Source organism: Pituophis catenifer, unplaced genomic scaffold (assembly GCF_029215685.1).
Source record: "Pituophis catenifer annectens isolate HBS135680 unplaced genomic scaffold, rPitCat1.0.hap2 SCAF_7, whole genome shotgun sequence".
In the NCBI taxonomy this organism is placed as follows: Eukaryota; Metazoa; Chordata; class Lepidosauria; order Squamata; family Colubridae; genus Pituophis; species Pituophis catenifer.
The window spans coordinates 44,908,829-44,924,976 of record NW_027256887.1 but is presented as its reverse complement, the minus strand read 5'-3'; the positions used below and the strand labels follow the sequence as shown (position 1 = coordinate 44,924,976).

Sequence of the window (16,148 nt, the reverse complement as noted above, 5' to 3'; positions counted from 1 at the left end):
TGGTTTTGGGTGTAAATGTTCCAAAAACCTAACCTCCTGTTTTGACTCAACACTAAAATACAGTGTATTTTGCATTAGCATTTAGTTATAAACTCTGGTGTCATATCTACAAAGTAGGAAAAGTCAAAAAATGCCCCACTCTAAACAGGCATCACCACAGCTGGTTTATTATGTTTTAAACCAGTTTCATTGATGCCCATTTAACAAGAAACAATATCTCACTTGTGGATAAGTGGATGCAGGGGAGCTTTTAAATCTATTTCTGTTGTTTGAGATCAGCAGATAGTTAAAGATTTAGGATCTCCTTTTTAAGAGTTTCTTCTAACAAGGCCTTTACTTTCAACGTTACCATTAAACTAGTGTTCTTATTTTTAATTCTTCCTTCTATTTATGTCACTTGCATGAGTTGGAGGTTATCAATACTATTTTAGAAGGGAAACTTTGTATGAGTTAAAATATAATAATACTGCTGGTTATATCTTCAAGGAATATCTTTCATTTATTTTAGGGAAGAAAAAATAATTGGGTCCTCAAGGAAGGGTGGAGGCAGAATTGTTCCTTCACTTCAAATATATTGAAGCATGTACAGCCTGAAGTCATGATTGTTGGTCTAATAATACCAAGTGCCTAATGCTCAGTCTTTTGTTTGAAGGGTCTCCTGCTGAAGTTTACTTTAAAACTATAGAGACATGGTCTTGAAGTTGCTCATTAACAATTAGCATAGAGTTAGAAGACACATAATAAAATAAAAGAGTTTGGTTAGATAACCTATTTTAAATTTAGCCATTTCTTAATTGGCATATTCCTTCTCCTATATCACTTTAATAATACTTCAATAGCCACATTTACAAATTATACTGTTTCCAAGTTGGTCTCCAGCTTTTAGGTGTAAACAATAATGTTTGGCAGCCTCTTCCAATTTGCTACCTTCCACTTGTGTAGTACTATTCTAATGATTTGTGTAATGTTATGCCAGGTGACTTCCTGGCATTTTAAATAAAATTTATCATTCCATGCTTTTAACTCTCAAAAGTGTTGCCAAGTGATTAATGTAAAGGGGAAATTCATCCAGAAAAGGAACCATCACATCCCCATCAGATCCTGAATGGGACATGATAAGCACATTGCCATATATCTGATGGTGTTAATAAATATTTATAGCAAGTATCCTTTTACAATAAGTAAAAGTGACAACCAAATACATAGAGGAATTTCAAATTGAGTAAACTGACTAGGGAGATCTGATCAAAATAAATCAAAATGTTAGTGAGAAAAGATACTAGAGTTTACTGTCCCATTTTTCAAGTGGGGGAGTCCATAAAATAGAACAGTAACACCTATATATTATTGTCTGATTCTGCAACTAATCAATGGATATGAAAAATCTGTGATCCAACTATTGTGGCAATTTTTAAGGTAATCTGTTTAAGGTCACTGACAAGAATAAATGATTGCATTTTTCTTCTGCATTGTTAGCTTATTCAATATTGCTTTAAAAATAGCCAATCTGGCTCAAAAACTCAGAGAAAGTTTTGGCTTCACCAAGGCACAGGAATGCTTTTGAACTAGAAATGTCTTTATCAATCCTGCCATCATGAAAACTGGTATTTATACTGCAAACAGAGCAAAACGTCTTCAGTGATACATTCTGGGTTAATAAAATTTAAGTCCATACTTAGTGCTGATACAGAAAAAAATATTTTAAACCAGTTTTTCTGCCTATTACATACCAAGATTAGAAAAATAAAGCAACCACATTTCTGAAATAACAAGAGGAAGATGATTCTCCATACTATATTTTCATCTGGATTACAACAGTAACTTTCCAAAATTTAGTAATTATAGTTAAATAATCCTATTTTGGCTTTATATGACTTTTTCCAACTAGCACAAGTCAAATTATATTTTATTAATGGCTATTTAGTTGGGTCTTTCATCTACCTTCTACTTGCAATGGTTCTGCATTTTAAGTTAATTCTTCACTCTTTAGAAAGTGCTTTGCTTTCCCCAAGCCACATGAGTTCTCAAAGTTTTGATTTAGATGTGTTGTTCAATTTTTTATGAGAAATGTTTGTATTACTTTTTTCTATACCATTCAATATGTTCAACTCGTGAAGCTTCTCTAACCTGATCCCGAGTTGCCATAGGCAGGAGGATGGGGAAACGAGTCTCGCAGCTGAATCGAGGAATTTGCACCTCAGTCAAAACAATGCACATCCTAGCCAGCCAAAGTTAAGGCCATTTCCACAGAAACCAGTAATGGCCGGAAGGAGTGACTTCTATGACCTGCAAAATTGCTTTGTTGTGGAATGTGACTGATGACATGCCTTGGGGGGAGGGAGAAACAGGCAAGGCACAAACTGAGTGGGATCAGAGCTGACTTCACTAGGTCTGTGCCAACATGGCGCTCCTAATAAACAACTGGATTTTTCTTGAAAACCAGCTTGAGGCTCCTGTTTTTATTAGGACATCGGTCGGAACCTTGACACAATATACTTTTCCTTATTTGTAATGCAAACACCAACTTCAGCAACAAAGTATTCAATGCCTGGAATGCACTATCTGTGGTTTCATCCCAAAACCCCCAAGATTTTAACCTTAGACTGGCTACTATTGACCTCACCCCATTCCTAAGAGGTCTGTAAGGAGTGTGCATAAGAGCACCAGTGTACCTACCGACCCTGTCCTAATGTTCCCTTTAATTGTATTCATTTTATGTATTCAATTCATGCTTATACTTATATATATTATCTAATACATACTTGACAAATAAATAAATAAAATAAAATAAAATAAAGAAATTTCAAAAGAGACCTTTACATAGTAATATTTTTCTCTGTATTCAGTGGCATTTATCCTCCAATAAATATACTTATTTTCTTATTCAAGTATTATTCATCAAGTTTCAATTTATCAGGTCGATTCACATAAACAATTAATTACAAATATATATTATATTTGTACAGACGAGGATCCAACGTCTCGCTCACCTTAGATATGAGCAGTTTAGGATGTGCCGAACCTTTAATAGCTGTGCCAACCCCAAGGGAAAAAGTAGCAATGGAGTATCTACAGTCAGCTAGCAGAATGTTGACCAAAGAGCAATTAAAAGAAGTAGTTGCAAGTTCTCATTTACTTCAAACAGAATTCATGGTAAGTCTGTAATACTGCTTTGTTGTTTTAAAACTAAAAACTTGTAACTTTCAAATGATATAGCTCTTCAAATGATATACCTCTGGCATTTGTACTGTACCACCTAATCCCTTGCTTGAGCAAGGTTATAAACTTGAGATGCCCAACCAGTCTTCTTGAATTGTGCTTCTTCAGTACACATATAAAAATATAAAAGATTTAAGGATTTGGAACAAAGATGTCCTGGCATTTTTCACGATTTCACTAAAACATAATAAATAGCTGCTGAATTCTGTTCCTTGTTATAAGACAAGATTTTCCATGTAGATCTTCAATTATCTGTAGGTCTACATAGCATTATTATGTCTCCTAACATAGGAAAGATAAGGAAATTCCAGAAAGATTGTTTAAGTCCAAATAGCTTTGGAGAAGGCTAAGCAAGCACTCATTGGTTTATCTGATTTGCGATCATATCAAAACAAAACAAATGTAATGATCAAACATAAATCAAACCATGACTAAGGCTTCCCAATAGAAATTGACTAGGGTGGTACTTTTATTCTGAAATTTTTGGAGAGGTAATTTGAAGTTGAACAGTCACCAGTAAAAAGTCACCACCATGTGGATGAATGTGGTTGTATATGTATTATTTATTCTGTTTAACTTTGCAGGCTCCCTAGAGTCTTTTGATGACTATAAATCTAAATTTATAATTTAATAAATGAGCCATCGCATACTCTTTTTGCTTTTTAACTTAAAATCTCTAAACAGATTATTTCTTTAAAAAAAACAATGCTGTGGCTTTGAGATAAACCTTCTTACAAGCTGCAATAAATCACTGTTAACATTGATACTAAGAATTACTCATAATAAAATGTAGGGTTTTTTTTTCTCTTTAGGAAATTCCCATGAATTTTGTCAATCCTAAAGAAATAGACATCCCTAGTCATGGAACCAAAAATCGTTATAAAACCATTCTTCCAAGTAAGTTGCTTTAAAGTGATACTTTTATCAGTTAATTCTCCCTTTTCCTATTATCAGTTTTTTAATTCTTAATTTATAGGTGTTCTTGAATTAAAGCAACCTGGGATGATTGCAAAGTGATTTGTGAAATAATGTTTTCTTAATATGCATTGTTATTATTGCTGCTATCATAATTCCAGTTGATGAACTGCATTTGACTTCTTAAGCCCAACTTGTATAGATGTGTCAAGTTGCATGGAAAACTAAATAAGCATTTATCCTACCATAAACTTTATTAATGTACATTACTGTTGGAAACTTCTATTAAAATAGTTTGTTATATCAATAAAGCTTAAGTATTTTCAAATTTTATACTTCTCTCCTCTGTCAAAGTATGTTTCTTCAAGAATCTGATTTTGCTAAAACATATGCTAAAGAGTCATAAGATTAACTGTGATTAAGTAGCAATGGGGAGAAGGGGAAAATAGAATAAACCAAAAAGCAGAATATAGTTTACTCCAGTAAAGAGCCATAATTGGACTGAGTACCTAAGCAGTCATGATTAGAAATGTGGTCTCCATCGAAGTGTGTATCCTTGGTTTGCAGTCATATCCACTGCTAGGAAAGTTAGTACAGTAATGACTATACTGGCAGAAGATGGGCCCACCTTTCCCTTCTCTTTAATTGATGTATTTTACTCAATCAACAGCAGTAAAGCTGAAACTCAGGTTTTTATAGCTCAGAAAGATTTTAAAAATAATCTTCTATGTTGCAGAAAAATAAGATTAATTTAATATTTTTAATACAATGAGGTGTATTCCTACTCCAAATGTAGTACCACAGAGTATGCTTATATAAGTACAATAACCGGGATACTCTTTAAATTGGATGGGATTTATTCAGTCTCACCTTTGATGGCCCGTTCTAGTGCAGGTATGATACTAAATGGAGGAGGCAAAATTGATCCCTCCCAATGTCACAATAAGAGCACAAACCTCTGACAAACTTATCTGACAATAGGAGACTGGGAATTACATTTCTGTGATAAAATTAGGTTTTAATTTCTGGATAGCTATTTCAGATGATCTCAGAAGGATATAATGTACTTTCTCCCTTCATACTTTCAAGTTTTCAAAAATATTGAAAAAAATTGGGTTATCTATCCTTGCGCATAGAGAACATGCATATGGGAAATAGGTTCTCCTCCCCTTTTCCTTTGCACAAAACTCAAAAGCAGACAGAAGACAGTATGAATCCTTCGTGTATCTGTTGCACAGCTTTTCTGGAATGTTTGGAAGGATTTGTAACACCCTGTCATACCTAAGGCTGTCAATATCATTGCATAAATCATCAAGCTTCTTTAAAAAATCCTTATGCTTTTATGACATTTCCCTTTACTACTTTAGGTTTTCATTTCCATTTCCACCTGTGTTGTCTTTACAGATCCTGTAAGCAGGGTATATTTGAAACCAAGGAGCCCAGGGGATGCTTTGAGCACCTACATAAATGCTAACTACATCAGAGTAAGTACACTGATGTGCAGTGTGCTGACTTGCCAACATATATTTCATCTTCATGCTTCCCATTCAGTTCTTCTCTTATCAAAACACTTAGTTTACTACTCTGCCACCAACTTCCACTGCCTTTTACTATTGACAGTAGAAAATAGACTATGTATATACTGTATAAAAATGAGCAATCATTCCATAAAGTGTTGTTCTGAAGTGTATTGGACTTTTAACTAAAGCTTTGTACAAAATATATTAATTCTTTTCTTCTTTCTTCTCAGCCTATTATAATCACAAATTTTAATATGACTGTTCCATCTTTGTATAAATTAGGGTTATGCTGGCAAGGAGAAGGCTTTCATTGCAACTCAGGGTCCTATGATTAATACTGTGAATGATTTTTGGCTGATGGTATGGCAAGAAGACAGTCCTGTTATTGTTATGATCACAAAGCTGAAGGAGAAAAATGAGGTAAGACTTTTTAGCTTAATCAATCATGGACACTGTCTAGTTCTAAAAAAAAAAAAAAAACTCAACCCAGCCAATACTACTCAAATATTCAAGCCCCTAAAAAATTTTTTTTCAAGCACTCTATTAAAACACCTTAATAAATTTAGTGTGGGTAACATTATAATATATTCAAAACATTTATTTTTTTAAAAAGGCATTGCTTTTCAGATTTGAAATGGTAACATAAGAAATAATTTTGTTCAAAAAGACTTCCGGTTGGTGTCGCGGCAATCCAGACGGGGAAATAACGCGAAAACCCCGTCTGTCAAGCCGCCGCCGGCAGATCTGCGGACCTACTCTGTCCTGTAGGAACAGGGGGTAAGAGAGGGACCCCTCAGATGACTGAGAGGAATGGGCAGGTTCCTCGGGGCCGGTGGATTGCCCTCTGTGTCAGTGGCGGGTGAGCGGCAGCTATGACGGCTGCCTTGAGGCTGCAACAACTGAGAGAAGCAACATGCAGGAGGAAGAAGTGGAGAAATAGAGCAATGTACTCGAATGCCGGGTGAGTGTGAGTTAACCCAGGCGGGAGCAGCTTTCAAGTGTTGGTTTATAACAAGTGTGCCCTAGCCTTAACTAGCATCTATAAACTATCCGGGCAAAAGGATTTTGCAAAATAAACAACAAGAGGAAAAGACCTGTTAACGGATTATAGTAATCATTGATTGTTTTGGAAGGATCGTTTTCTTGGAAATATACAAAAATTTGGCACTTTTTCTTTTCTTAATGAGAATGGATTACTTGAAGAAAGAAAAAGGGAAGAAAAGGTAAACAGGAACTTTTTAAAGCAAAGAGAAAAGACAAGCGGTGATAGACAAAATGGACACCAGCTGTGACCAGGGCCGGATTTTCCTATAGGCTAACTAGGCTTCAGCCTAGGGCCTCAAGATCAAGAGGGGCCTACACAGTGGTGGGATTCTGGGGGTTCTAGGGGGTTCGGCCAAACCCTTTGTAAAATTGCTGGCTCGCCCGCCCCTCACCTCCCACCCACGCGGCGCCAGCCTACTGTAGCCAGGGGTAGGCAATTGTGGCTCTTTTACAACCTGTGGACTTCAAATTCCAGAATTCCTGAGACAGCTTGGCTGTCTCAGGAATTCTGGGAGTTGAAGGCCACAGGTTGTAAAAGAGCCACAATTGCCCATCCCTTCCCTAGCCTGAGTTCCGCTGCCTGGGATCCACGTGGGCTGCCACGTGGTTCCCCACCGGCTCCGGACGCAAGAGAGCAGGATGGAGAAAGCAGCTTCCACGCCTTCACTCACCCTCACTCTCTGCTCTGTTGGATCGCCGGCCGTTCGCTTACCCCGCCCACTCCCAATCTATTGCTGCCTCCGATGGCTAGAGGAAAAAAAAACTTCAAATTCTTGCCGCGGGGCTTCAAAGAGCCGCCCTAGAGCCAGTGGTGCAGCTGAACCCTTTGTTAAATTGCTGGCTTGCCCCGCCCCTCCGCACCACTATTTATTGCCAATAAATAGTGGTGGGTGAGGGGCAGGGGAGCCAGCAATTTAACAAAGGGTTCGGTGGTTTTTTTGTAATTTTATTGGCCCACGGAGCTTCAGCATAGGCTAATTGGCCTCCCGGCTCTCAGCTGATTTGTCTCAGCTGTTTTGCTCAGGGCTCTTCTGCTTCCTTGCAAAGAGTGCTGATTTTTTTCCCCTAGCTATGCTGAGAAACGAAACTGAAACTGCTTTGCTGTTGCTGCAAGGTTGGAAAATTAGGCAGGCAGAATTCTTTTCTTTTTCCTCACCAAAAAAGGTAGGTGCAAACAATGGGAAATTTAGGGAAAAAGAGGAGAGTTCAGGATTTTAAAACACAAAAGAAAAAAAGCTCTATTTAACTAGGGAATTATAATAATTGAGATACTATTAATTGTATATTTCTGAAAGCAGAAATGGTTAAGTTGTGGTTTGGAGGAATATATGGGGGAAATTATTTGGTTTATTATTATTGGTAAATATAATTAATTGATTTGTAAGAAATTGGATTACATGGAAATAATTGGAATATTCATGTTCATATTGATTAATATACAAAAAAGGTAGTTATATAACTAATTGATTTATATTAAAATGTTGAATTTATATTAAACAACTAATATTACATAATTAACCAATGTGAGGATGGATATAAAAATAGATGACAATGGGAAGGGGTATAATATAGAATAGAAGGGAAAAATTGAATTTGATTAAGATTAGAGATGAGGATGAAGGGTAATATTGGTTTTTTACAAAAATAGATGAGGAATAAATATGGCAAAAAGGAAATATAGAAATTGTAAATTAAATTGAAATGACTAAACACTGTTTAAATTTGTGAACCGGCCAAATACTCTGTTCAAAGAAAATACATTGTATGTTTGTATGTGTGTTTCTAATTATTATTTATTCATATTTGTTCTCTTTTATTCTTTAAAGTTTAACAATTCATTCTTTATCTTAATATCTTTATATTTGTTTGGGGTTGGCTTTCTTCCCTTTCATCTTTTTTATTGTACAGCAATCTTTCTCCTCAAACCTACCACCTCTCTCTTTTCTTTTCTTTCCTTCTTACTTTCTCTTCCTCCCCCTCTTCTTCTCCTCCCTACTTCCTCTTCCTTTCTCCTTCTCCTCCTCTCTTCCTCCCTCTCTTACCCTCACTCCTACTCTAATTTCCCTTCCCTTCCTTCATCCCTCTCTATTGCTGTATCCTTTTATGCATATGGACTACTCAGAGGGCTGAAAAAGTTATTTCTGACTGGTCCTCGCACTTTTGACCAGTCCTCGAACTTACGAGTGTCCTCACATTTTACGTTTTTGCCCTATCTTGTCACCATGGTGAAGAGAAGCAGTTGTGAAATGAGTGACATGGTTGTTAAGAATGCTACAATGGGCATAAATGATGACCAGTCATAAGTGCGAAGACCAGTCAAAAGTGCGAGGACCTGTCAGAAATCACTTTTTTCAGCCCTCTGGGTAGTCCTTTTGTGCATGTGGACTACTCAGAGGGCTGAAAAAGTTATTTTTGACTGGTCCTCGCACTTTTGACCAGTCCTCGAACTTACGACTGTCCTCACATTTTACGTTTTTGCCCTATCTTGTCACCATGGTGAAGAGAAGCAGTTGTGAAATGAGTGACATGGTTGTTAAGAAAGCTGCATGGGCATAAATGTGAGTATGGTCATAAGTGTGAGGACCGGTCAAAAGTGCGAGGCCCAGTCAGAAATGACTTTTTTCAGCCCTCTGAGTAGTCCCTATGCACATAGCCACGCCCACCCGGTCACATGATGAGCTACCCACGCCTACACAGTCACGTGACCAGCTAGCCAGGCCCACCCAGTCACATGATTGCCAAGCCACACCCCCAACTAAGCCACGCCCACAGAACCTGTTGTTAAAAAAACTGAATCCCACTACTGGTGAAAGGGCTTCATAAGTGGAATAGCCTAGGGCCTCTTTTTATCTAAATCCAGCCCTGGCTGTGACGAAGTAAAAGTGACAAATTGTGGATTGCTAGCGAAGGAGCAAACTGGAAGGAGAAACTTTGTGTATTGTTACTTAAACTGGATTATTTTGGGAAAAACTAAGGAGACTTGATTCTGGAGATATCCAATCTGTCTATTGGAGAACTTATTGTTGGTTGGAGAGAAGAAGTGGAATTGAACAATTAAAATTGAATTAACGAGTGCAGCAATAAAAGGAAAAGGTGTGGCAATAGAAGAAGAGATGATGATACCATATATGGAATAATTTCTATAAAAGAATTAAACTTTATAGAGCTTATAACCTTGACAATATTGAAATTGAAAAGAAACATTTTTGGACAGTTTGGAGAAAGAAAAAAAATGGAATATACTGGTAGCAAGATAAGAAAAATAATACAGTTTGATTAAAATGGATGTAACGCTTTCTGTTTATTTGAAGTTTGAATATCGTTAGGAGGTGTTTTCCTTCTCCTTCCTTTTTTTCCCTTTTCCCTTTTCCCTTTTTCCTTTTCTCTTATTCTTTTTATTTTCTTTCTGTTACATCTGCATTCTTTTTTCTTCTCTCTCTCTGTTTTATTTTTTATTTCTTTTTTATTACTGTTATTATTTTCCATATTTTCTCTTTCTACTTCCATTTCTATTGAATTTGACTATATAAATATACAAATATTAATTTGGTTAGGTAATAAGAGTATAAATGATTGAAAGAAAAATATGATTCTTTAAATGTCTAAATGTTCAATTGAAACCCTGAATTTTTAATAAGCATTATTTATAGACTTAATAATCAGAGGAAAGTGATTTTTAAGGCGGGAGAAAATGTGATCTCTATAGAAAAACCAGAAAAAATATGAAGATTGAAAGAAAAATATGATTTTTTAAATGTCTGTATTTAATGTGGAAGCTCTGATGTCTCTAATGTCTTAAGAGGTTAGAACTTAATAAAATTTAGAAGTTTGTGGCATCCTTTTGACTGAAATGACCTATTTATCAGAAATTAGTTGAGTCCTGCTTTGAAATGATAGCTTAATTTGTTTATTTGTTTACTTTTTAATTGAAATAAATATTTATTTATTTATTTATTTATTTATTTATTTATTTATTTATTTATTGGTTCGATTTATATGCCGCCCTTTTCCGGAGACTCAGGGTGGCTTACAATGCGTTAAGCAATAGCCTTCATACTTTTGTATATACCTGCTTAGTAGGGCTTTCGCCCCCCCCCCAGCGGTGTTCTTTTTTATACAAAGTCAGCTTATTGCCCCCACAAACCGGATCCTCATTTTACCTACCTCGAAAGGATGGAAGGCTGAGTCAACCTTGAGCCTGGTGAGATTTGAACTTGCAGCTGGTGTTACTTAACAGTGCTTTAGTCTGCTGCGCCATCAAGGCTCTTTATTGGCTTGGTGGCTTCTAACAAGGAAAAGAGCATAGACAGTTATCTATAAAGGAGTATCTAACACATGTGTATCTCAAAACATATAAAAGAATAATTTCTAAGGAAATGTGCGATAAGTAGTGCCTTATCAGGACTGATCAAAATACTTCTGAAAACCTATCCTATTATAATATGGTATACAGAACAAATATTTTTCCCAAAGGAAAAACTTTTTTAAAAGAAACACTTCTAACACTGTTTGAAAAGAATGACTTGAAAGAAACACAAAATAATTCTCAATGTATCAGGAAGCCCTGTGTTTACCTGAATTGCTCCCACTCGTTACAATACTGTTTCTCTACATTGTCCTACACTGACAGTGGCAATTTCCGCATAATAAAAAAGACCGAGATTTCTTAAGGAAATCCCAGGCTACATGGACATTTGTGTTTATATGAGCTTCTCATATTTGATCAAATCATTAGAAGAATGGTTTATACGACAGAAAAAAAATTCTTCTGTTACCCCATTTGTTTCGAGAAACAGTTTACCCAATAAAAAGGGCAGTAAATACTTACAAGAAGTATGGCATCCAAACATTATGAAAGGATAGGTAAAAATAAATATTCAATGGTCACTCTATTTTAAATAAACACATTTTATAGCCTACTGAAATATCCCAATAAGTCATATTTTTGACTTTGAAATGTGTTTATCAAACCAGAAGTGGGTTTTATATAGCAGTGCTATCGTGGAGAAACTTTCATACATTTTTCCCTTAATCATCCTGCAAGGAAAATAGGAATATTTTTAATGATATTAGATTAGAACATGTCCTCCCTTCAAAGCATTTAGGGGTGGGTATTTCTTCTGCAACCTTGCATAGCAAAGGAAGAAAATTAGCACTCCATGGAAATTAACCAGGTTTTCTTACTGTGTCCATCACAGACCCAGTATAAATTGGTTTGCCTCTCCCCTCGCCACAAAAATCAAGAAGGTATGTCTGTGTGACCTATTCAGTCTTAATCAGGCATTGGAAAGTGCTTAAAAATTCCCTTATCTTAGAACGGATATGAGAAAAACATCACTCATTATACTCTTAACAATTCTCTACTTTCTCTTCCATTGCATTCCTCCAGTCACCAACTGCAAAAATCCATTTTGTTAGCTAGACAGGACAACAAGCGGAATCAGAATGTCATATTATGATCTAAGCCAGGGGTCGCCAACCTTGTCAACTTTGAGACTTGTGTACTTCAACTCCCAGAATTCCTCAGCCAGCTTTGCTTTGCTGGCTGACGAATTCTGGGAGTTCAAGTCCACAAGTCTTAAAGTTGACAAGGTTGGAGACCCCTAATCTAAGCAAAAGTTAATGAATTCTCACAGTGAGGACAGGTTCCTATAACATAGAGAAAAATGTTATAGCATAGTATATGCATGTATAGTGTGCCCCTATCTGTCCAGCTACTTATTATCCCTTCCTTCATTAATTGTATTATAGTTAGAATCTGGATCTAGGACAAAATATTGTAGAGCCAGAGGGGTGCAGTGATTAGAATGCTGTACTGTAGGCTACTTCTGCTGACTGCTGGCTGCCTGCAATTTGGCAGTTCAAATCTCATCAGGCTCAAGGTTGACTCAGCTTTCCATCCTTCCAAGGCCGGTAAAATGAGGACCCAGATTGTTGGGGGTAATATGCTGATTCTGTAAACTGCTTAGAGAGGGCTGAAAAGCACTGTGAAGTGGTATATAAATCTAAGTGCTATTGCTATTATAAAGCAGGGTGTTCTTCCCAGCCAGTATTGCATGGTATTGTCTTTAGTTGATTATCCTGGATTTTTTATATAGTTTTAATTTCTGTGAATGCAGGGAATGACCACAATAATCTATAGTACATCAACTCTATTACCTGTAGTAAAATTATTTTTATATTAGTAGCCATAATAACTTTTCCCTCCATGAATGTATTTAATCCCCTCTTAAACCATGACATTAAAGAAGAGGACATGATCTTCAAGAAAAGAAGATTTATTTTCAAGAAATAAATCAGGAGATATAATACAAAGGAATCAAGAGATATAGAAATTGAAAGGATAGATAAAAAACGAAGAAAGAATAGAATAGAATAGAATAGAATAGAATAGAATAGAATAGAATAGAATAGAATAGAATAGAATAGAATAGAATTCTTTATTGGCCAAATGTGATTGGACACACAAGGAATTTGTCTTGGTGCATAAGCTCTTGGAGTACATAAAAGAAAAGATACATTCGTCAAGAATCATAAGGTACAACACTTAATGATAGTCAGAGGGAAACAGTCAATATAAATTTTAAGGATACCAGCAACAAGGTTACAGTCATACAGTCATAAGTGGGAGGAGATGGGTGATAGGAATGAAGATTAATAGTAATGCAGAATATAGTTGCCAATGTCCCTCAGGCTAAAAAACAGGCATAATATTTCTTATTTTGATTTGAATTGGAGCAAAATCATCACTCCAACAGAACTTTCTGAATTCTACAACATAAAAAACATAAAAGCCACAAATAGAAAAGCAAAGTCCATATAGTCTTGGGAGAAATTGAGTACTGGCAATAAAGCTAAGCTTCTGGAATATTCTTCTCCCTATGTCTCCATGATAACAACCCAAATTATCAATGGCAGAAGACCAACTGGTGTGTTGCTTAACAATAACAACATTCTTGTGGGAATCTTTGAGTTTTCGGTCACATTTATTACAGCAGCCCTAGATTCAGTTTCCTGATAACTTTTGTTTCCAACTGAATCTCAATTTACTTGGCCAGTTTTGATCAATGAAGTTTGGCTCTTTTCCATTTTTCTCTAGGACTTGTGTTGCTCTGCCAAATTTCACAAGAACACATGATCTATCCTTTGCACATTCTACTCAATATACTATACATCTGCTGCTTTTCCTCTAACCTTTACTAATTGATTCATTGTTACTTTACTGAAACCTTGTAGATAGATCAATTATGTACCCCAGAGATGGCTCTCAATGGGTTACTAAATTATCACTTCCAATAACTCCAATCAATGTGACTTACAGTAAAAACTACTAGGGATTGATTATAATATTTGGAATGTCACAACTTTCCATGCTACAAATATTGTGTAAGGAACCAAAATCCTACTTATTACACTCTTTCCTTTCCATTTTATGGCTTTTTTTTCCTGTCTAGCCTAATAATATCACAATATACTTCTACCAGTTTGTAACAACCTTATTTAATTAAGGTTTTGGGTGTTGCTGGATTATTATATTTATACACTTTATAGTTAACTTAATGGATTTAATATTTAGAGTCTAATAAAACATAGTTGGAAACCTTGATTATTTCACATTGACTATGCAACCCTGGGGGGGGGGGTCATAGGCTGAACTACCTGGTATCAACTGTATAATTCAGCAATGAAATTCAAAAAGGGACATTTTCTGCACAGTCCATTTGCATATTTAGCCATATTTTAATGAGGGATTTAGCCATTTCAATGTGTCCAAGAGTTTGCTGGTTTAATTTTGTGTTTGATTTATTCCAGGCAATTCATGTGTATCAAAAAAGTATTACAACTCTTCAAACTAGTGAGGCTTTAATGAAAAGTTTAGACAGTATTTTAAGAAATAGCTATAAACCAGTAACATGTACATTAAAAGTCACATTGCAAATAAAATGTTTTTGTAATTAGCATTTCAGGCTGCAACACAAGATGTGGTAACACAAGATGAGAATCAGAGTAAAATGAAATTTAATGAAAAGGAAAAGAAATACAAATCATCATGTTTTACATTATATATTTTGATCCCTTGTGCCAAATCAGTAGTTACAATGTTGACTGTTTTAGTGAAGATGGCTTACATTTTTCTTTTATATAAAACAACAATATAAAAATAAAATTAATAATGATAATTTCTGGAATTACAACTCCTGTTTCTGTGTAATTATCAGAATTTTGTATCAATTGTATACTGTATTGATTGTGGTTAATACATTTTGACCTCCACATCTGTTTACCAAACAATGTGATTAACATCTAAACGATTGCAGAAAATATGAAAATTCATAAAATATACAATATTGCAAACTGGTATGTGTGAATTTCAATTCCAGATTTGCATCTAAATATGACTTTAATTAGTTGTCTGACTTGAGTTAACTGATTTCATGATATAGCATCAATTATTTACTTGTAACTGTTTTACTAATTTTATGGTACATATTAGCAGTTATAATGACAATTGCATCTGCAGTTTACAAACTGCCCTTCATTCATTCTTCAATGCCAAGTGGATCTTGCTAGAATACTAGCAGTAATGTGTTAAAAATAAATCTGTTGGGCCATATTGAAAGTTAGAAGCAGCTGTGAGGTAGGTAGTCTAAGTGAACAATATATTTCATTGTCCACCCAGAGCTGTCTGCCAGTTATACGTCTGGGAACAAGATAAGAAAAACATTTCTTTAGCTTTTAAGGAGTTGAATATAGTTGATCTATTATCAAGAAATCACAGAAGGATGTTGAATAGGCAGCAATATTTTATGTTGGCTTTCTTAATGTTGGCAAGAACACATCTTCCCAGGGAGGGGAAGGCCTGTATGATAGGGTTTTTGTATCATTATTAGTCTTTTCATGTAATTAAGGAACCCCTGGGTCACATGGGCTAGGAGCTTGAACATTTGAATACAAGCTTAAAAGGTGGGCGGTGTTTTGACCGTGTTAGTAGCAGGACTCTTTGATTTCCAGAGGGCAGCTCCAACTTTCTCTTTGAATGGACCCTCTTACGTTATAGTCAGTGTAATTTGATGTTACAAAGTAGATGGTCATCACATAAATGCTGAATATCTATCAGGTAAATATTTTTTTTTTTTTTTACAAAAGTCAAAAACATTGATTGTTCAAAAGTAATATCATGATTAGTTATTGTAAAATATTTTTTCCATTGCTTAACTGATGGGCTATCTTGTAAGGCTTTAAGTAATAGGGTTGTTGTTGTTGTTTGCAATTGCTTTATTCCAAATATTGGTGTACAGCAATTTAATTACTTTTCGATAATGATAAGTACAGCCATTTAGCTTCTAAAGAATGGTTATATAAATAACATTACATAACATACATTTTGTTTAAATGAACAATGAATAATAGTACCTAGATTATTTATTTTTCTTTGTCCAAGAACCTGCT

At 35.4% G+C, this 16,148-nt stretch overlaps 1 protein-coding gene across 1 annotated transcript in view; it reads left to right on the top strand.

Moving 5' to 3' along the window:
• The window catches only part of PTPRR (protein tyrosine phosphatase receptor type R), a 99,066-nt gene that overhangs the window by 70,344 nt on the left and 12,574 nt on the right, over positions 1–16,148 (top strand). The window contains exons 7-10 of the mRNA XM_070946734.1: positions 2,967–3,153; positions 4,032–4,116; positions 5,539–5,618; positions 5,937–6,074. Of these exons, the coding sequence (XP_070802835.1) occupies positions 2,967–3,153; positions 4,032–4,116; positions 5,539–5,618; positions 5,937–6,074 (490 nt within the window). The remainder of the gene's footprint in view (positions 1–2,966; positions 3,154–4,031; positions 4,117–5,538; positions 5,619–5,936; positions 6,075–16,148) is intronic.